The 21,040-nt window shown below is 33.2% G+C and overlaps 1 protein-coding gene and 1 long non-coding RNA gene across 6 annotated transcripts in view; one reads left to right on the top strand and one right to left on the bottom strand.

Moving 5' to 3' along the window:
* ireb2 (iron-responsive element binding protein 2) overlaps positions 1-21,040 on the top strand; it is a 34,361-nt gene that overhangs the window by 7,173 nt on the left and 6,148 nt on the right. For 3 of the 5 annotated variants that reach the window (XR_015525933.1, XR_015525934.1, XM_087311408.1), the window contains exons 2-18: positions 45-140; positions 247-412; positions 2,109-2,246; positions 5,046-5,279; positions 7,337-7,406; positions 8,905-9,088; positions 10,027-10,166; positions 10,569-10,740; positions 10,817-10,917; positions 12,249-12,365; positions 14,789-14,948; positions 15,053-15,188; positions 17,082-17,166; positions 17,256-17,537; positions 18,809-18,913; positions 19,429-19,571; positions 19,859-20,006. Coding sequence is in view for 2 of the 5 variants with exons in the window: in XM_087311408.1 (XP_087167534.1) it covers positions 45-140; positions 247-412; positions 2,109-2,246; positions 5,046-5,279; positions 7,337-7,406; positions 8,905-9,088; positions 10,027-10,166; positions 10,569-10,740; positions 10,817-10,917; positions 12,249-12,365; positions 14,789-14,948; positions 15,053-15,188; positions 17,082-17,166; positions 17,256-17,537; positions 18,809-18,913; positions 19,429-19,571; positions 19,859-20,006 (2,477 nt within the window). In the remaining 3 variants the exon portion in view is untranslated. Of the gene's footprint in view, positions 1-44; positions 141-246; positions 413-2,108; positions 2,247-5,045; positions 5,280-7,336; positions 7,449-8,223; positions 9,089-10,026; positions 10,167-10,568; positions 10,741-10,816; positions 10,918-12,248; positions 13,015-13,208; positions 13,612-14,788; positions 14,949-15,052; positions 15,189-17,081; positions 17,167-17,255; positions 17,538-18,808; positions 18,914-19,428; positions 19,572-19,858; positions 20,007-21,040 lie in introns of those variants that run through there. The other 2 variants (XM_087311409.1, XR_015525935.1) reach the window with 2 other exon arrangements.
* Positions 2,022-5,898, bottom strand: LOC147830769 (uncharacterized). Its single transcript, XR_015526125.1, has 3 exons — positions 4,986-5,898; positions 4,722-4,903; positions 2,022-4,005 (listed from the first exon to the last, which is right to left on the bottom strand). It is a non-coding gene; the product is annotated as an uncharacterized LOC147830769 (long non-coding RNA).

Below are 21,040 nucleotides of genomic sequence, written 5' to 3'. Positions count from 1 at the left end.
TGGTTTTCCTAGGAGTTTTTAATCAAAGCTTTTATTCCCTACAGAGCATCCATACGGCCATTTGATTGACACTCTCCAGAGCGAACAATATGAAGAGCGGAGATATTTCAGCCTACAGAAGCTTAATGATGTCAGATACGGTAAGTAACTGGCTGATTCCTTCATCTTTGCTGACGTCACTTGTTACAATAAAACATGAAACTGAGTATGAAATAATATTGAAGTGTCATGCTCTTTTTGTTGTAGAGAAACTGCCGTTCTGCATGCGGGTTCTCCTGGAGTCCGCCATTCGGAAGTGTGACGAATTCTACGTGAAAACAGAGGATGTATCCAGTATTTTGGACTGGCAGGTGCAGCAGAATCAAGCAGAGGTTGTGTTCTCGCCCGCCCGGGTTCTGCTGCAGGATTTCACGTGAGTTTGTTTAAATCCATTTATTATTTTTACCCCAGAAAGAGACATTTGTTTCAAAATAACAAATGTTTGCATTTTTATAAATTTAGGTTTGTTGAGGCTTAAGTTCTGGTTTATACTCTACGCTTTCGCCAGTTTACTTGAGTATGTGTGGCAAATGTGACGTCATCGATGTGTTTGCGGAGGTTTGCTTTGGGTGTGAGTGACAAGCTTTCGGCTGGTGGAGCGCACAAAATTTTTCGAGACTCCAGCGAATAGTTCACACGGTGCCGCGTGATCATAGGGATAACTAGATGGCTTATAATTCTTGGATAGAAATTGCAAGTTTTTGTAAAAAAGTTTAGAAAACTTGAAGGATAAGTTTATTAAAGCCATGAAGAGAGGCCGTGGCAAACCCAGGCAGTTATAATATTACATAATATGTTTTTCCCCCATTTATAGGTTTAACACTGATAACTGATATTACAATTTTGAATTTAAAACAACTTAATAGTTACAAAACTAAAATGAATTAACAAATTATTTCTTTGATAACTTGAAAAGAATATTTGAACCTATTGGTTTACAATATACTGATGCCCTGTTTTTCATGGGTTTATTGGTGATAATGGACAGGAATGTTGGACCATTATTGCCTATTTAGCTTATAATGTTAAGTAGAGGACAGAAACTAGCCAGACAGTAATGTGTTTAGTGGGCTAAATCTAAAAAAAGTCAGTATTTTTAGTAAGTGTACTTTTTGCTTTTATTCTTGCCATAATAAAACATAATTGTAGAGTAACCCATGTTCTGTTGTCATTAATATTTTATAAAACTTTAATAGCTAAAACTGTCCAAGATATGAACAAAAGCAAGTGATGCATCAAAGATTGATTTAAAAAAAATCATGAATGTTTATAAAAATCTTTATAATCATTAAAATAGTTTATAAAAATGTTTAGTTTAAAAATCTTGAATGATATTAATGATATGACGGAGTTCCGGAAACGTCCTATTGCTCTGTTTATCAGTCTGATTTTACGATTGGGTTTCTTTTGATCGAAACCCATCATAATGTTCTTGTTTTATAGAACATCACAATGGCGAACGAGTTAAGTATAAAAGCCTCTTCCATTTTGTAAGGTGCGCGTGCAGTCAGCGGAGGTCAGGCGAAAAAATAAATCAGCCTCAACTCTGCAAGACTCTGGCCCACTAGGATTTAGTTTGGACACCCCTGCCCTAAACTATATGCATATGAAACTGAGGAGGGTACATTTACCACCTTAAGCGTCTAATTTTTTTTGTGTAGGCACTGTTCTTTATACTATATTCTTATGTTTTCTTTCATTAAAAAACAAAACAAATAAAATTAATGTCTTTGAATTGAAAGAAATTTCATCAGTACTATGTTTTGCCTAAACACATAACTCTAAATCTAGAAAAACAGATTTTGTTTTTCTCTATAACTGTATTTTACATCACTTGATCAGATTGTTTTCAGATGACCTTTGGGTTACACATTATCATGTATACACAATTCTGTAGTCCTTTATAAAATAGGCAGCACATATTTTAATCGTACATTGTCGTTTGATAAACCACACTATAATGCTATTTCAATTTTATTTTTTTTAACCATGCAGCTCTTATCATTGTTTGCTAGTAACTTGGTCATAAGCTTAGATATATAATGATGTTTCTGTTTGTTTATTTACAGGGGAATTCCCGCTATGGTGGATCTGGCAGCCATGAGAGATGCTTTAGCTAAACAAGGGGTCGATCCGAGTCTGGTGAACCCAAGATGCCCCACAGACCTCATCGTAGATCATTCACTGCAGATCGACTACAGCAAATGGTGAGAGTTGAACGCATGAGCTAGAGGAAGGATTAAAACAGCATTTATCTCTTAAAGCCCAATAATTACAGCTTTAACATAAACAACAATTACACCGAGCAGTCCTACATACACAGTCATTAGGTTAGTGATGTATTATGCTGGGGGTTTTATGCCAAATCTTCTCTCTTAATGAGGCCTGATATAACATGTTTTCACTGTCAAAATCATTGTAAATATTCTCTAAATATTACAACAAGTGTTCATGTAAGTGTAAAGGCAGATTTGTGCTTCTGAGTAAAGGATGTGGAATCCAGAGAGTTTATAATAAATTTAAGTGACTTTTTTATTGTCGAAAGTTAGACATGTCAACCAGAAAATCTGAGGTACAGTATTTATACTTATAAATATTAATAAAATCTGTATTGAGTAATGTTCAAATGTTAAGCAGCCTTTTTCAATACCAAACCTTACTAGCAAAGAAATTAATTTAAATAAAATCTAGTTTCGGCCTGATTTAAAGAATATTAAATTATGAAACAAGTCCCCCCCCATTAAGGATTAAGGACATGATGCAGTTTTCTATACGTTTGTGTTCAGTAAAATAATAACATCTTTAAAATTTGTATTTAAATATTTTGTCTATATTTTTATTTTAATGGAATATTGTCATCCATAATATAATGCATTAAATCATCATTATCAAAGGCAAAACCTTGCATATAATATCTTATTACCATGTTAATAAAAAAGTAGCGGTGGTTTCTGTGATTATTTTATAGTAAACTGTAGCCTGATTATGGTAAGTATAAACACAAAGACAAAAGTCAACAAATACTGTTGAAATACTGAAATTATGTTCCATTAGACCTTTAATACAGGTCTAAATTATTCACATAATAAATTGTGTGTAGATATATACACACATACATACACACACAGTAGACAACATTTGATGCGAATTTAAACCTTTCACCGAAGTTGTCCTGAAACTATTGGACAACACCCAATTTCATATCTTCCAATTCTGTCACAGTACCATGGTAAGGTTACTTAGACTTCAATAAATGCAAGTAATAACATTCTAACTGACAGTTAGTTACTCAAAAGTTCATAGTGTTCAGTTCAAGTTTATTTGTGTAGCATTTTAGACAATGATTCTTGTTTCAAATCAGCTTTACCAAAGGTGCATATTATTGCATTACAGAAAAATTTGGAAAATTAAATTAACCATTTTTGAAAAGGTTATTAGTTACCATAACTTTATTAGTTACTGATAACTTTAACCAATTAACTAGTAACTAATAGCTTGTAACAGTTAAAGTTAAACCCGTAGGACACACTGTTCCTGTCTTAAAACACCAGGCACTTTGTTAGAAATACTTCGTTGTTTGTTATATGACTGCTATTTTCATTTAAAGCGCTTCATGTTTGCATTAATAGTGTGAATTGGGCTCCGTCAGTGCTCAGAAAGTAAACTTTTTAAAATCCAGCATTAAGTAGAAAGAAAATCAAACTGTTTTTTAAAACTGAAGACATGATGAGATGCACGACGAGACTCACACATCGACATTTACACAAAGGAGAAGTAAATGCCAATATTGCAACAGAAACCAAACTCTTAAACATATACTTGACAAATGGCCAGTTTTTAATGTTATCAGAGAACGATTTTTATCTGGCAGAACTTTAAGGCCCAGTTTCACAAACAGGGCTTAGAATAAACCAGGACTAGGCCTTAATTGAATTAAGCTATTAAAGCCACAATTTTAAAAATGACCTTAGACCAGTGGTTCCACCTCAAAAAATTGGTCTTTCCAAGTACCATTATAATGACCAGTAATGAAATAAACAGTGAAGTTGACCAAATTAAGCCTAATTAAGCCTAATTAGGCTTAATTACAGCACTGCACAGTTCAAAAACAAGTCATATTTACACAATTTTTGATAGATTTTGAAATATATGTTGCATGTACATATGATGTATTTGTATGATGCACTTTTTGAAATCTAAACATTAACTTGTATGTAGATTGCTAGGGAACCCGTTTTTCTTAGAGGATGTCAAGCTGACAGAACATTGCTGCACTCTGATACGAGTTTTATTTATGGAGAAAATTAAGAAGCACTGCAGTGTTTGGGTGTTCTGTGTTTGAGATAATTAGTCTAACGAAGTTATATTCTGTATAAAATATAAAGCTGATCAGTTGATTCTTGTCAGGTGACTCGCGGTGCGGCATTCTAAAAAGTGAAGATGTTTTTTAAACTGGGCATGCCTGGAATGCGCAAGTGCGTTGTGCTGCAGTTCTTACCCCTTTTTTTTTAGCCTGTGGGTTAAATTTTGATGCTTAAGTGACCGAGATGTAACAAGAGAATAAGGACATTTTTCAAAATTGTATTATTTTTTTTCTTTCATTACTCTGTGATTCCTTTGCGTACCACTAGAGGTAAGCCCGCGTACCACTAGTGGTACACGTATCACAGTTTGAGAACCACTGCCTTAGACAATATATTACTGGTGTGCATCTGGAGACAAAAAAATGACACTGACATATTTTAAGACATCTCACTGCAAGTTATTTTGAGTTGAGACAGCTAAAACATGCAATTTAATCTTGACTAGCCTTAAACCTTGTTTGTGAAACTGCGGGTAAATTAAATAAATATAAATGTGAATCCTTGCCAGAATAGTTTTCAGTTCATTTAGTCCCAAATAAGGGACTAAGCTGAAGGGGAATGAATGAATGAATGAATAATTACTGTTACTGTTGCATTATCGCCTAGCCTTATTAATTAACAAGTGTTTTCATCATTTGTCAGCGGCATCCAAAGCCCTCCAGCATCTGTGGATGAGAGTCCGACTGTCAGATCTCCAGCCGGTCGACCATCTCCACGAGTTAGCAGCTCTAGCGGTCACTGTTCAGGACAGCGGTCGGGTCATCGGGGTGGCTGCAGTAAACCCTCCTGCTCCGACGCCCCTGGTGGCAGAACAGCAGCAGTACAGATAGAAAACACACCTCTGCTCTGCCCTTTCCACCTACAGCCCGTTTCAGAGTACGTCTGAGCCTCACACACACTAGCAAATGCTCTCAGATTAAACCCTTTGCACTCTAGCTTGACTGAAATAATGATGCATGTAATAACTGTCAAGGTGTAACATATTTTATTAGAATGAAAAGTACCATTAGACAATATTTTTATAACAAAAACACTTTGATGCAATGATAGATGGCATGTAAATCTGGATCTGAGCAAGCATAAGAAGGCTGATTGTTTTTTCACATACATATCAACACGTATTTGCTGACATAAACATTTTTATCCTACTCATAATCCTATATACATAGATGGATCAAAAAAGGACAGTCATGTTTCTGCAGCAGTAGTAATGGGTCAATCACACTACGACATTCGCATTCCAGATCAAAGCTCAATTCTTCAGCTGAAGCAAAGGCTCTCTTTTTAGCTCTGAAACGCATTGAAAATGCTGAAGAATGTCGGTGCCAATAGCCTGGTGGTTCTGTGTGCCAACATATAACACTGACATGCTCACGGCGACCCGAGTTCGATTACCGACTCAAGGTTCTTTGCCAATCCTACCCCTCTCTCTATATCCAATGCTTTCCTGTCTGAAATCTCTACTGGCCTATCATAATAAAGGTGAAAAACCCCTAAAAAAAGGAAAGAAAGAAAATGATGAAGAACATTTTTTCGGACTTAAAATCTTGCCTTGAATTCTTCAAACTGGAGCATCCCATTATTATTGACATTTTCATTAAAGTTAACGAACTACAGAGGAAGTTTTATAATATAGTCTCCTGCTTGATCCCAGGACAAAGTGGACTATTTGGAAATAAACAAGCCGAGAAAGCCGCCAAAACAGTCCTAGCAGAAAAAAGCTAAAGGAGTGCAAAATCCCACCTTCGGATTTAAAGCCACTAATAAAAGGCTAAATTTTTAGCACATGGCAAACAGAATTGGGATCAGTGCCCAGAAAATAAACTTTTTGAAATTCAGCCAGAAATAGGAAGAAAATCAAATTTTTTTTTTAACTTAAGACATGATGAGATTGTTTATAGAAGATGCCGCATTGGACACTTGAGACTCACACATGAACATTTACTCAATGGAAAAAAAAACCCAAAATGTCTATATTGCAACAGAAACCAAACTGTTAAACATATTCTTATTGAATGGTCCATTTTTAATGTTATCAGACAATAATTGGAGAAACTTTAAATGAAATATTTTTAAATGTGAATCCTTCTTAAATTGTACATTTTTATCAAAAGGAAACCTTAAAAAAAGTTTTAGATGTTTATCTTATGTATTATCATCATTATTATTATTAATATATTATACCTTGTGTATTATTTATTGCTGTTGGTGACTTTTAATTGTTAGAATATTTTTATAATTATAGCTAAGTGCCATTTATAAAATGTGGTAAACTTGATCTGTTTTTTTTTTTTACCATGACATAGCCATAGAAGCTGAAATGGCAATAAAATTAAAGCTTTCTCTCTCTCTTTGATAGATGTTTTTAAGGCCAGGAAGAATTTTAAGTTATTTATCAAATATTGAATTGAGAAATAAGAAGGTCGCTGGTTCAAGCCTCGGCTGGGTCAGTTGGCATTTCTGTGTGTAGTTTGCATGTTCTCCCTGCGTTCGCGTGGGTTTCCTCCAGGTGCTCCGGTTTCCCCCACAGTCCAAAGACATGCGGTACAGGTGAATTGGGTAGGCTAAATTGTCCGTAGTGTATGAGTTTTTATGGATGTTTCCCAGAGATGGGTTGGAGCTCGAAGGGCTTCAGCTGCATAAAACATGTGCTGGATGAGTTGGCAGTTCATTCCGCTGTGGCGACCCCAGATTAATAAAGGGACTGAACGAAAAAGAAAATGAATGAATTGAGAGATCACATTTAACTTTTAATATACAGTTTTTGTGAATTTTATTTAATTAAATTATATCTTTGTGTATCATCTCTTATTGAAATATGAAGTTATATGTATTATGTAATATTTTTATGTATATTGATCTTGCAATAAGTTGCTGATGTGGAAATTAATCAATTAATTAAACTGTTTGATGTCTGTCCGACGCACACACAGGCCTGAAACAATGGTCAGAAACCAAGAGATGGAGCTAATCAGAAACAAAGAGAGGCTGCAGTTCTTTAAGGTGAGTTATAGGGGCTTTCTGTGATGTGCTTTTATTTAGGCTGTCAATAGCCCCTTTCACACAGTGATACCGGTAAATATCCGGAAAATTTCCGGAACGACTTTACCGGTATATTCAAAAAAGCGCTGTTCACACAGGCGAGGACGTTACGGAATTTTTCCGGAGAAGAGCATTCACACATCCATTCCAAAATACCGGTAAATTCTGACATCATTCACCACAAATGAGCTTTAAACGGCTGCGCTTGTATTTGTAAACATTTGACTAAATTACAAACTCTGTTGATGATCAATATTGTAAACAACTTTCGCAGGATCACTTTCTTATGTCGAGATGTTCATAATATGCGCGTGTGGAGGCGCTCACAGGCTGTTTCATGGGCACACGCAAAGCTTAAAGGTAAACAAACAACGGCTTATCATAAGCATCTCATCGATGATTATTTACACAGTTGGCATTAAGAAGAACATAAAAACATGATCTGACTAACTTCTAGCAGCTAAATGTGTCTGGAAAAATATTCAAAGGCTTTTATTCTCATAAACCGCGCGGACGTAAATGCGTCTGACTGTTGTGATTGGCTAAAGCAGACGTCTTACGTCAGCACGTTCTAGACGTGCACGCGCTTATTCCGGAAATATTCCTTCTGCATTCACACAGCGCAGCATTCCGGCAAATTGCCGGTAATGTTACAACTTCTCTTTCCGGAAAATAGCCAGAACGAATTTACCGGTATTTTCAAAAAGGACCTGTTCACACATACAACCTTTCCGGAAAATTGCCGGTAATTTTCCGGAAAGGTCTGTATGTGTGAAAGGGGCTAATGTAAACTTTTATAATAGAATAAATTTGTCACAGGAAAAATGAACATGTTAAAATTATGAATTCAGTTAATACATGATTAACTGTTGTATGATGTAATGCGGTCATAATCAAGATAAAAAGTAAGCTGTTTGCCCCATATGAGTTTCTGTCATATATTTTTGACCTATGATATTGTTAAATATTATCACACAAACAAGTTTAATATCACACAAGAGCTGTTTTTTTGTCAGATTGTTTAATTAAAAGCATTATTTCATATTTTCTCATTAGTAAAAGTCCATTAAAATGACATTTCTAGCATTATTTACTTATCTTTGTGTCTTTTATTTTAAACGTCTTTGTATTTATTAATTTTGAAGAACCTGCAAATTATTTTCAAGAATGTTGATAACCAAATAGTTTCGGAGCAAATCTGTTAATATGTCTAAATGACAGTTCAGTTTCAACTTCTGAGAAGGTTCTGAGAAATTGTTTAAATGGTTTAAAAGAAATCAGTATGTTCATTCAGAAAGGATTTGATAAATTGGTCAAAGTGTTGGTAAATCATGTAAATTGTATCATGTTGAACGAAAGTAACGTCTTTCAAAAACCTTTTAAAAAATCCTACTAACCCCAAACTTTTGGTAATAATTGACGTCCTGCTGTATTTGTTTTGCCGTTATTCTCTTCTCAGTGGTGTTCAAAATCCTTTAAAAATGTCAACGTGGTCCCGCCAGACATCAGCACTGTACATCAGCTGAATCTGGAGTACTTGTGTAAGGTGGTGCAAGAAGAGGAGGGCTTTATTTATCCAGACAGTGTGGTGGGAACAGACTCTCACACAACTATGATTAATGGCCTCGGGATCCTGGGCTGGGGTGAGTGGGAACACCTCAAAAAAGTGTAAACCAACTACCTATTTCTCTTAAAAATGAGTTATTGATGTTCTCTAATATAACATCTTTCTTTCTTTCTTTTTGTTCTTTGTTTTTGTCTTTTTTCTTTTTTGTATGTTTTTTTCTCACTTTATTTTTTCTGTTTTTGTTTGTTTTCTTTCTTTGTTGTTTCATTTTTCTTTTGTTTCTTTCTTTCTGTCTCTTTTTCTTTCTTATATTCTTTCTTTTTTTCTTGCTGCTTTTTCTTTATTGCTTTGAATTTTTCTTTTTATTGTGTTCTTTGTTTTTGTTATTTTTTCTTTCTTTTGTTCTTTTTAAATTCTTTTTGTTCTTTCTTTCCATTTTCTTTTCTTTCTTTTTGTATTTTCTTTGTTTTTGTTTTTGTCTTTTTGTTTTTTTCTTTTTCTTTCTCACTTTCTTTTTTTTCTTTTTGTTCTGTTTGTTTCCTCCTTTCTTTATTGTTTCTTTTGTTCATTCTTTGTTTTTGTCTTTCTTGTTTCTTTTTTTCTGTCACTACTTTTGTTTTTTCTTCTGTTTCTTGTTTTTCTTTCTTTACTTTTTATTTGCTTTTCTTTTTTCCTTGTTTTGGTCTTCCTTTGTTTTTGTTTTTCTTGTTGATTTCTTTTTTCTTTCTTCTGTTTCTCTCTTTTTCTTTATTGCTTTTATTTTTTCTTATTCTTTCTTTTTGTTTTCGTTCTTTGTTGTTTCTTTGTTGTTTATTGTTTTTGTCTTTTGTTTTTGTTTCTTTTTTGTTTCTTTTTTTTCTTTCTATTTCTTCTGTTTCTTGCTTTTTTATTTCTTAATTTTTCTTTTATTTTCTTTTTTTCTCTTTCTTTCTTTGATGTCTTTTTTTTCTCTTTCTTTTCATTCTTTCTTTTTGTGTCTTTTTCTATCTTTCTTTTTTTCTTTCTTTCTTTCAGGAGTTGGAGGTATTGAATCTGAGGCGGTGATGTTAGGTCAGCCGGTATCTTTGACTTTGCCGCAGGTGGTCGGCTGTAAACTTGTGGGGACCATTAATCCTCTTGCCACATCCATTGATATTGTCCTGGGCATTACTAAGGTAATAATTACAGTGAATATATTTATTTAAATTAGGCCTAATTCACAATGCATGATTTTAATACCTGGTGGATAGCCCATTGTGTTCATATTGCATGAAAACTACAAACCAATTACAGACAACTTCAGCTCACAAATATCACGTGAGAAATGATAAGAACAGGTGCAAGACTGGAAATGGTACCATGCAGTAAATATTTTAAGTAGTCTGCCATTTAAATGGGCCATTCCTGAGTGACTTTTTACAACAAGATATCAGGGTTTAAATCGTGGTATTAGTTTCATATAAATTCAATGAGTAATTATTCAGAGTTACATAGACATGAAATTGTCTTGTAACGTTAGACTTCAATATATGACCTCATCATTGACTAAAACTCTAGAAATGACTCTTTGTGTCCAGCATCTGCGTCAGGCAGGAATCGGTGGGAAGTTTGTGGAGTTTTTTGGGCCTGGTGTCCCGCAGCTCTCAGCTCCCGATCGGACCACCATCGCCAACATGTGCCCTGAGTACAACGCCACCGTCAGCTTCTTCCCTGTGGATGACATAACCCTGCAGCACTTTAAACACACCAGTACGGACTTCCCTGCGCTTAAAATTGGCACGTGGTTCGAGTAAGACTGTAATTTGACTGTTTGTTTTTTGATCAGTCTGCAGTGAGGAGAAGCTGCTGGTTTTAGAAGATTATCTAAAGGCTGTCAAACTCTTCAGAAGCTACGACGACCAATCAGAAGAGCCGCAGTATTCAGAGGTTGATTAACTCTTTTTTTTAATGAATTTTAATGCTGACATTTCTAGGCCTGTCACTGTAATTAATATATCGACTTATCATGCAATACTTGGAGATGACCTCAGTATTTTTGGCATTGCAATGTGTGTGTTGGGTGTTTTGTGTTTTTGTTGTGTGTGTGTGTGTGTATAAATATCTATCTATCTATCTATCTATCTATCTATCTATCTATCTATCTATCTATCTATCTATCTATCTATCTATCTATCTATCTATCTATCTATCTATCTATCTATCTATCTATCTATCTATCTATCTATATATATATACACACACACACACACACACACACAAATAGCATTAAAGCCATTTTACAGTGAGATTTACATTCTACCTCACCACTGTCAAAGTTTATAATTGGACATTTACCTAATATGACATTAAATAGTTTATATAATAGGACATTTGCCTTTTAACATCAAATTATAGAATGTAAGTAACCTTAAGAATGATTTCATTTTAAAGTGTTTATGGCTATTTGCATTATTATGCTGATATATAAACATTATATAATCAGTGGCATAATATATATATATATATATATATATATATATACTCACTAAGGCTGTTTTTTATTATTTATATTTGTTTATTTTACTGTAAAAATATTAATACTGCGAATTTTGTTTTTACAAATTTTATAATGCAATAAAATTAAAATGATGCAAATAAAACCTTCAATCAGAAGAATTTTTAATGAAGTTTTATTGTTATACTTTTAAAGTGCTATTAAATAATTTTGGGTTATTTTTGTCTTTATAATTTAGAAAAGTTTTTTTTTAATGTAAAAAAAAGTTAAAAACGATAATATTACGAAATATTTTTTACAATTTTTATTTATTCTGAATTATTATTATTTTTTATTACTTGTAATTAAAAAGTAGATGAATTATATGAAAAAACACACTTGCTTTATTTTGGCTAGTTGCCCAGGAAACATTTCTCATTTTCAAATTAAAATAGCAAAAAAGTAATATAAATAAATATATAAAGAGAGATACTTTTTTAAATTACTAAACATTTTTTTTTATAAAAAATGAAGGCAATGATAGATACTAAAATATCTGTGAATAACTGATTAAATCATTATAATGCAGATCTTCATTTTTATGAATAGTTTAAAATATTGCATTAACTTTGTCATTTTAAATCGGCTAAATCCATCCTTACCTAAATAAAATTAAATAATAAAAAACTTAACAAACCAGTGATACAAATTCATGTTATTTCCCCTATAAAAGCTCAGAATCTGTTTGTCTCAATCAAATGGTTGTGTTTTTATTGTTCTGCAGGTTATTGAGATGAACCTGAGCTCCATTGTGCCGCATGTCAGTGGACCCAAACGGCCGCAGGACAGGGTCGCCATCACCGGCATGAAGGAGGACTTTATCAACTGCTTAAATGAGAAGGTAAAGGCACTCCAGCGATTTAAAAACAACTATATAGTGAAGTATTATTTACATTTAACATAATGTTTTGGATTTTCATAAGTTTTATAATGTCATTTATTCAGGGGACTCGAAGCTGTATTGAGCTGATTTGCTGTTTTATTATGATCAGTTGTTTTCTGTGATCAGACATTAGTAATAATGCAAAACTGCATTTACTTGAAATAAAATCTTTTAATGCGGTGTACTTGTCTTTACTCCTAAATAGTTTGACTATCTTGATTAATATTGAATAAATAATTAAGTAAATTTTTTAATGGTCGTGTTTAACAGTTTTCATAAAATATGAAGCACCCCAGCAGTTTTCAACACTGCTAATTCAATTCATGTTTGTTTCTATAGCGCTTTTACAATGTAGATTACGTCAAAGCAGCTTAACATAGAAGTTCTAGTAAATTGAAACCGTGTCAGTCTAGTTGAAGTTGCGTTTAATTCAGTTCGGTGTGGTTTAATTTCACTGCTGAAAGTCCAAACACTGAAAAGCAATTCTATTGATGTGAAGCTCCTCAATTCCCAAACCAAGCAAGCTAGTGGCGTTGAACAAACTTCACCAATTGACGAAAGTGAAGGAAAAAAACAGGCTCAGTTGGGCATGAACATTTCCCTTTTGGCCCCCAATCATAATTTTAAATTTATTGAAAATTTTTTAAATTTATTGAGCATAGGATAATCATGTAAAAAGGATTGATAATCATAATAATAAATTATATACCAAATAATTGATGATTCAACTTTAAAACCCCAAAAATTTTATGAATTTATTCAATAAAAACATGTATGTACAGTTGAAGTCAGAATTATTAGCCCACCTGTTTATTTTTCCCCCTAATTTCTGTCGGAGAGAAATTTTTTTAAACACTTTTCTAAACAAAATAGTTTTAATAATTCATCTCTAATAACTGATTTATTTCATCTTTGCCATTATGACTAAATATTTTCAACTTAAATATAATTTTAAGTTATTGTAAAACGCTGGTTTGTTCTGAAGACAATCAGAAAATAAAAGCGTCTGCTAAATGACTAAATGTAAATGTAAATTTGCTTAAATAGGGTAATAATTTTGTCTTTAAAATGGTTCATAAAAATTAAAAACTGCTTTTATTCTCGCCGAAATAAAACAAATAAGACTTTTTCCAGAAGAAAAAATATTATCAGACAAACTGTGAAAAAAATCCTTGCTCTGTTCAAAATTGTTTGGCAAATATTTAAAAAAGAAAAGAAAAATCAAAGGGGGGCTAATAATTCTGACTTCAACTGTATGTGTGTGTGTGTGTGTGTTGTCTGTATTTTATTATGTATATAAATAAATACATGCATGCATATATTTGAGAAAATGTTTATTTATATTTAGATATAACATATTTATGTAAATGAAACAAAATATATGGAAATTTAATTATCTCTGTAACAAAATGGTCAAGTCAAGTTGAGCTTTATTGTCATTCTGCTACATGTGTGGCGAAATGCAGGAACGAAATGTCGTGTCTCATTAGACAACGGTGCTACATAAATTGATCTTGAATACAAACACAACTTTGGACTTAAGAGCTATTAAAAAAAACTATGCATAACTAACATATAACATTCTTAACTTTACAAACAAGACAGGCTATACAAGTACAGGATATTGTGCAAGAGAAGTATTTAAGGTTGAATATTGAGCGAGAGTAAGGTTGAAGCAAGCAGCGCAACATGATTGTGGTACACTTATAGTAAAGATTGTTTTCTTTATTGAGTCCCTTGTAAGATGGATTTTAGATAAAGTGTCAGGTACATAAGAGAGAACAGTGTTTCTACGGGTGGTTTGTCAAGACCACTCACCTGAATGAAGCACAAAGCTTCCAGGGGGTAAGAAGGGATTGAGAAAGTGTGCAAATACGCAGCCTGGTGCAAGAGTCAGAGATAAGGGGGTGTCTTTTCTAGAGGTGGTTTGTTAAGCCCACTCACCTGTATGGGAGATAATCAGGAATGCATGGGGAGGGTTAGGGTGGCGGGGTGGATGAGATTTCAGAGGTGGGTAAATTGACTGGAGTTGAGGGCTCTAACAGGGCTCTGTGGAAAGAAGCTGTTGAGTAGTGTAGCCGCGCAGGCTCTAATACTTCGAAAACTTGTGTTTAGTTTTGTTTCTAAAATAAATGTATATAATAGACTCACATATATTATAATTATTTATAAATTATATTCATGTTTTTATTTTAATTTATGATTTATTTTAATAAATTTTTTACTGTATTTTTGAACAAGGAAAAGTAGCCTTGCTAAACAAACTACCTTATTTTAAAACATTTTAAAAATTTAACCTGTTCCAGTTGAGTATTACTAATAAATTGAAGGAAATGTTAGAGGCAACATCACTCATGAATATGATTCTGTCTCTCATGTAGGTTGGTTTTAAAGGCTTCCACATATCCAAAGAGAAGCAGTCGACTCTGGTGCCGTTCCGGCATGATGGTGCGGAGTATAACCTTGCGCACGGATCTGTGGTCATCGCCGCTGTCATCAGCTGCACCAATAACTGCAACCCGTCCGTCATGCTCGCTGCAGGTCAGACGTCAATACAACTGTGCACTGTGCATCTGATCTGCTATCAGCTGTTTGTACAGTGTTTTTTTTCATGCATCTCATGTGTTTGTCTGTGTTTTGTTCAGGTCTGCTAGCGAAGAAAGCTGTGGAGGCTGGGCTGACGGTAAAACCATACATCAGGACGAGCCTGGTGCCCGGCAGCGGAACAGTCACACATTACCTGAACACCAGCGGAGTCCTGCCCTTCCTCAAGAGACTCGGGTACTGCATATTCACACTCACATATGCTAAAGATATTATTAACAAAGGCTAAAATAAAAATGACTGCAATTAAAAAATATATTTGTTTTATTTCTTATTAATATATTTAACGGAATCTTTTTTTAACATAATTATTTTATTTATTATTGAAATGGAAAATATAAATATTATTTAACATATATATATATATATATATATATATATATATATATATATATATATATATATATATATATATATATATATATATATATATATAATTTAAACAAAATGTATTGAAATATTCTTAAATTAATTAAAAAACACTAATTGGAAGCAATAATTAAATTACATTTTCTAAATTTGGGCCATATATATGCACAGAAAATGGTTAGTATTCATATTATTAATGACTCCTAACTAAAATCTAAGTTATATTTGTTTGTTAAATTAAATAAATAGCAATAAATACAATAGCAGAGGTAAATATTTTAAAAATATTTTTTATAAAAATTAAATAAAATCTTCATTTTAAAGTGATTTTAATTAAAATAAAATTTGTATTTTTAACAGTCTTTCTATTCTAGTTTTAGTCATTTTGCTAGTTTAACCAAACTAGTTTATTTAATTTAGTTTTTATTTAATTTATTTCATTTAGTAAAGACAATATTTTATATATGTATATACACTACCGGTCAAACGTTTGGCATCAGTAGGAATTTTATATGTTTTAAAATAAGCTTCTCCTGCTGCATTTATGTCATCAAAAATACAGTACATAGTGTAAAATTGTGAAATGTTACTTCACTATAAAATTACTGTTCGAAAGTAGTTTATCATTTTATTTAATCATTTATTCCAGTCATTTAAATGATGAATTTTCAGTTTCATTACTCCAGTCTTCAGTCACATAATGCTTCAGAAATCACTCTAATATTAATTATTATTATTGTTATTATTATTAATATTATCATTAATTGTAATAGTAATAAAAGCAATAATGACTGGAATAATAATTCCATTTGAAACTACATACAATGAGAAAGCAGTTATTGAACATTTTAATAAATATTTAATAATTTAACATTTGTTTACATTTAATAAATGCCACCTTGATGAACAGAATAGTTTTCGGTAAAAAAAAAATGACCACAAACTTTTGACCGTGTCTATACAAATTTGTCTGTATATGTGTGTGTATATACAGTTGAAGTCAGAATTACTAGCCCCCTTTGATTTTTTTTTCTTTATTTAAATATTTCCCAAATGACTTTTTACAGAGCAAGGAAATTTTCACAGTTTGTCTGATAATTTTTTTCTTCTGGAAAAGTCTTATTTGTTTTATTTCGGCTAGAATAAAAGCTGTTTTTTTATTTTTTATTGAAGGTCAAAATTATAAGCCCCTTTAAACTATATATATATTTTTCGATACTTTACAGAACAAACTATCGTTAGTTAACCTAATTAACCTAGTTAAGCCTTTAAAGTCACTTTAAGCTGTAAAGAAGTGTCTTGAAAAATATCTAGTAAAATATTATTTACTGTCATCATGGCAAAGATAAAATAGATCAGTTATTAGAGTTGAGTTATTAAAACTATTATGTTTAGAAACGTGTTGAAAACATCTGCTGTCTGTTAAACAGAAATTAGGGAAAAGAAAAAGCAGGGGCTTATAATTCTTACTTCAACTGTACATAATACATATGTATATATACATAATTATTTTAAACACAATTAAAATCGATTTAAAAGAAATAAATACTCTTAAACTTTTAAAATACTATAAAAAATATAAAGAATAATTTTTTTTTGCGAAATAATAAAAAATATTTTTAAATTGGTAATAGTTTTGTTGCACATTACCACTAAATATAAAAACAAAATAGTAACATGTCTTTTGTTCATGTGTTTCAGTTTTGAGGTTGTAGGTTATGGATGTGCGACGTGTGTAGGAAACACAGCACCTTTACCTGAAAGTGTGGTGGACGCCGTCAAACAGGTGACACGGTTTAATCCATACACTTTCTCTCTCTCTCTCTCTATCCATTCCTTATCTGCTGTATATTAATCTTGTCTGCTCGTTTTCAGGGTGATTTAGTGGCGTGTGGCGTTCTGTCCGGAAACAGGCATTTAGAGGGACGCCTCTGCGACTGCGTGCGGGCCAATTATTTGGCCTCCCCTCCGCTAGTAGTCGCATACGCCATCGCAGGCACTGTCAGTATAAACCTGGAGACGGAGCCGCTGGGAGTGAACGCAGATGGCAAAGACGTGTTTCTGTGTGATATCTGGCCGACCAAAGAGGAAGTGAACCACATAGAGGAGAACATCGTCATCGCCTCCATGTTCACCGAGCTGAGGAGCCGGATGGAGGTGAGCAGAGTTTCATTGCACGTATTAAACAGGAAAATACTTCAGTGTGATTCAATTTAGAAATCAAATGTTCTAGTTGTGTTTACATTGTCATTTAGCAGACGCTTTTGTCTAAAGGGGTTTACAATTGGGAAGGCATTCAGCGATTCAACAAGGCAATACACACAAGATGTGCTAATTATACGAAGGAACAGTTAGCAGTCAGAGGATTAGGTGCTAGAGTAAGGAAGGTTTTTTGTTTGTTAGTTTGTTTACTTCTATATTATAGAGAAAAGTGTTTCTACAGGTGGTTTGTCAAGCCCACTCACCTGTGTGAGGCACACTCTGAATTGCATAATGTTTTGAAGTTGTCAAAATATGATTTTGGTTAGTTGCTGAGTTGAATGGAAGTGCGAGACATTATATTAAACAGGAGATACATCAGTGTGATTCATTTGATTCACTGAGTCATGATTCATTATGGATCAGATTTTCTAGTTGCGATTAAATTAGTCATTAAGCAGATGCTTTTATCCAAAGCGACATACAATTGAGAAGGAAGATAATTAGCACAAGAAGAGCTAATTATACAAAGGAACTGTTTGTGCTCAGAAAATTAAGGAGAGAAAAGTGTCTCACAGGTGGTTTGTCAACTCCACTCACCTGTATGAGGCACACTCAGAATTGCATAATGCTTTGAAGTTATCAAACTGTTATTTTGATTAAACGCTGAAGTTTTTATCACTATTATCAGCGTTTACTGTATTATTATGCTGCAAAATTGAACATGTATAATAACCCAAAAATAATAAGTGTTTTATGAATATGTTCAGAGTAAATAAATCAAATTGCAAAAGAATGATAAAGTTTCATTAGTAAATGTTAGCTAATGGATTAAGTCAGAAATATCCATAGTTATACTATAATAATATATAGTAATAACATCATTTTGAATTGTTATTAACAAATAAAACTATTACAATTTTAATTAATGTCTTTTTCAGTTATTTACTTGAGTTAAATTAACTGATGTTTAAAGGAGCTTTACTGTACGAACAACAGGTCTATAAATAGTCACCGAATTTTCAATGTCGTGGGGCAGATAAACGTGGATATTCTTATAAGGTGCTCTAAAAGTTTAAATGCTAAGTAATTAATAACTGTATTTTGAAGTGTCCATGATATCAATATTGCGCACGTTCATTATCACGATTTATTGAATATCATATGGCATCTGTCTAATTAGTTTGAATTTTGCGTTTACTCCGGCTAATTTGTGTGATTGTCTGCAGAAAGGAAGTTCGTTCTGGAATAATTTAGAGTCTGCTGAATCTGCACTCTTTCCGTGGGATCCCAAATCCACCTACATACGCTGTCCGTCCTTCTTCAGCAAAATGGTGAGTGTCATGATTTACTTTTGGAGAATATATTAACATTATGATTATAATTTTAGTGCACTTTCGCAATATTTGTTGTTTAAAATATTTCTGTTTGTTTTTTCATTTGTTTAATTTTTTGTAGTTTTATGTATATATTAAATTATTACTTTGTTTTAATGCTTCTGTTTAGCTCAATTGTTTATTTCAGTAATTTTTTGTCATTCATTTTATGCATTGTTTTTATTTAATGTATATTTTTCATCTTTTTGCTTTTTAAAGTGTTTTTTTTTACTTAGTTTTAGTTTAGTTAATCTTATTTCAGCTAGTTGCTAAAGCAGAATTTCCCATTTTTATGTTTTATATGTATATATATTTTTTGGCTTATTTTAAAATGAATCATTCCATTTTATTCTTGATTCAATATTTTTTCCCCCCAACCTTTTGTTCAAAAGCAAACCTCCACAAGCATAATTTTGTTCCTTTTCATATGATTTTGACATTAACACAGCCCATATTTCTTTTTTTAATCTCAGTCTAAAGAGGTGTGCTCTCCTCAGTCCATTGACGGCGCATATCCGCTCCTCTTTCTGGGTGATAAAGTAACAACCGATCACATTTCTCCAGCTGGAAGCATCGCACGAGTCAGTGCTGCCGCCAAATACCTGCAGAGCAAACGGTGAGCGCGTTCACATCACATCATGCTCTGTTTCTTCCCCAAAGTACATCTTTAAACTCGTATTAGACTTGCTGGAAGAGTGTCAGAACTTTGGTTCATTAAAATCATTGATTCATTCATTAAAGTTGATTCTTTTGAACAATTCATTCCAATCGAGACATCGTTCAGTGTTTCTGGAGCTCCTGCATTGCATTTTAGATTATATTTTGTTACTGTGTTGTTAAATATTAATGATAATGATCATTTAAATGGTAAGTTGAGTTTCTTTCTTATTATGTTTGTCTCAGTCTGACCCCTCGTGAGTTCAATTCTTACGGCGCACGCAGAGGAAATGATGCCGTGATGACTCGAGGAACGTTTGCCAGCATAAAGCTTCAAAACCGCCTCATCGGGAAAACCGGACCCAAAACACTGCACATTCCTACAGGACAGACGGTCAGTGGCCAGAGCAAGCCAGACTCAACACAGTTCATTCTAGAGTTACAAAATGAATCATTTACAGTTGTGATGTTGATTCTAAATAGTAGCAGATTTCTTAATTGTTTGACAATCTCTGCTTATTAAACAGATTCAGCCTTTTAGTCTTTTCAACCAGTATTATTATAATTCCAAAACTATTATTTGTTAATACCATTCAAATTGGCACATAATTAGAGGGATTATGGTTTATTGTTGGTTAAAATATTGATGTCTAGCAATCAAAATAAAAGTTTGGAAGCAGCTTGGCACGGTTGTAGGATTACAGTGTTACACTAAAATAAAAAATAAAAATTTGTTTCTGAATAATTGATTAAATTATAATTGATTTTATTTAACCATTTAATTTGTGAAAAATATTTCAATTCTTTGTTTATTTTCCTTCGGCTTGGTCCTTTATTTATCAGGGATTGCCTCAGCTGAATGAACCACCAACTATTCCAGCATATGTTTTACTCAGTTGATGCCCTTCAAGCTACAACGCAGTATTGGGAAGCACCCATACACTCTCACATTCATACACATACTCATACACTATGGCCAATTTCAAGAGTTCACACTTAGCTGATGATTGATAATAAAGCTTGTTTGGCATGCCTGAGAGTGAGCCCTGAGCTCATAAGATCCTCAAGCCTGGGGCTCCCTCCCGTTAGCAGGGCAAGAGGGGAGTTTGAGCTTAGGTAGATCTTGATGAACTCCCCCGACTTATTTCTGGCTAATGACAGATAAGGGATGGCTAAATAGAGATACACGGCTTACTAGGAGTGGACTATGATGCCAATTTAGAATGTTCAATTTACTTAAGTTGCATTTTTTTGGACTGTGGGAGGAAGCCAGGGAACCCAGGGTCAGAACACGCAAGCACGGGGAGAACAAGCAAACTCAGCACAGAAATGTTGACTGGTTCAGTGGTGACTTTGAGCTGTGACATTCTTGCTGTGAGTCAACAGTGCCAACCACTGGGCTGCTGTGTCGCCCAATCTAGAAAGGAG

Source organism: Danio rerio, chromosome 25 (assembly GCF_052040795.2).
Source record: "Danio rerio strain M-AB ecotype USA chromosome 25, GRCz13ab, whole genome shotgun sequence".
NCBI lineage: Eukaryota > Metazoa > Chordata > Actinopteri > Cypriniformes > Danionidae > Danio > Danio rerio.
The sequence above is the reverse complement of the archived record's forward strand: the minus strand, read 5'-3'. Positions and strand labels throughout refer to the sequence as shown.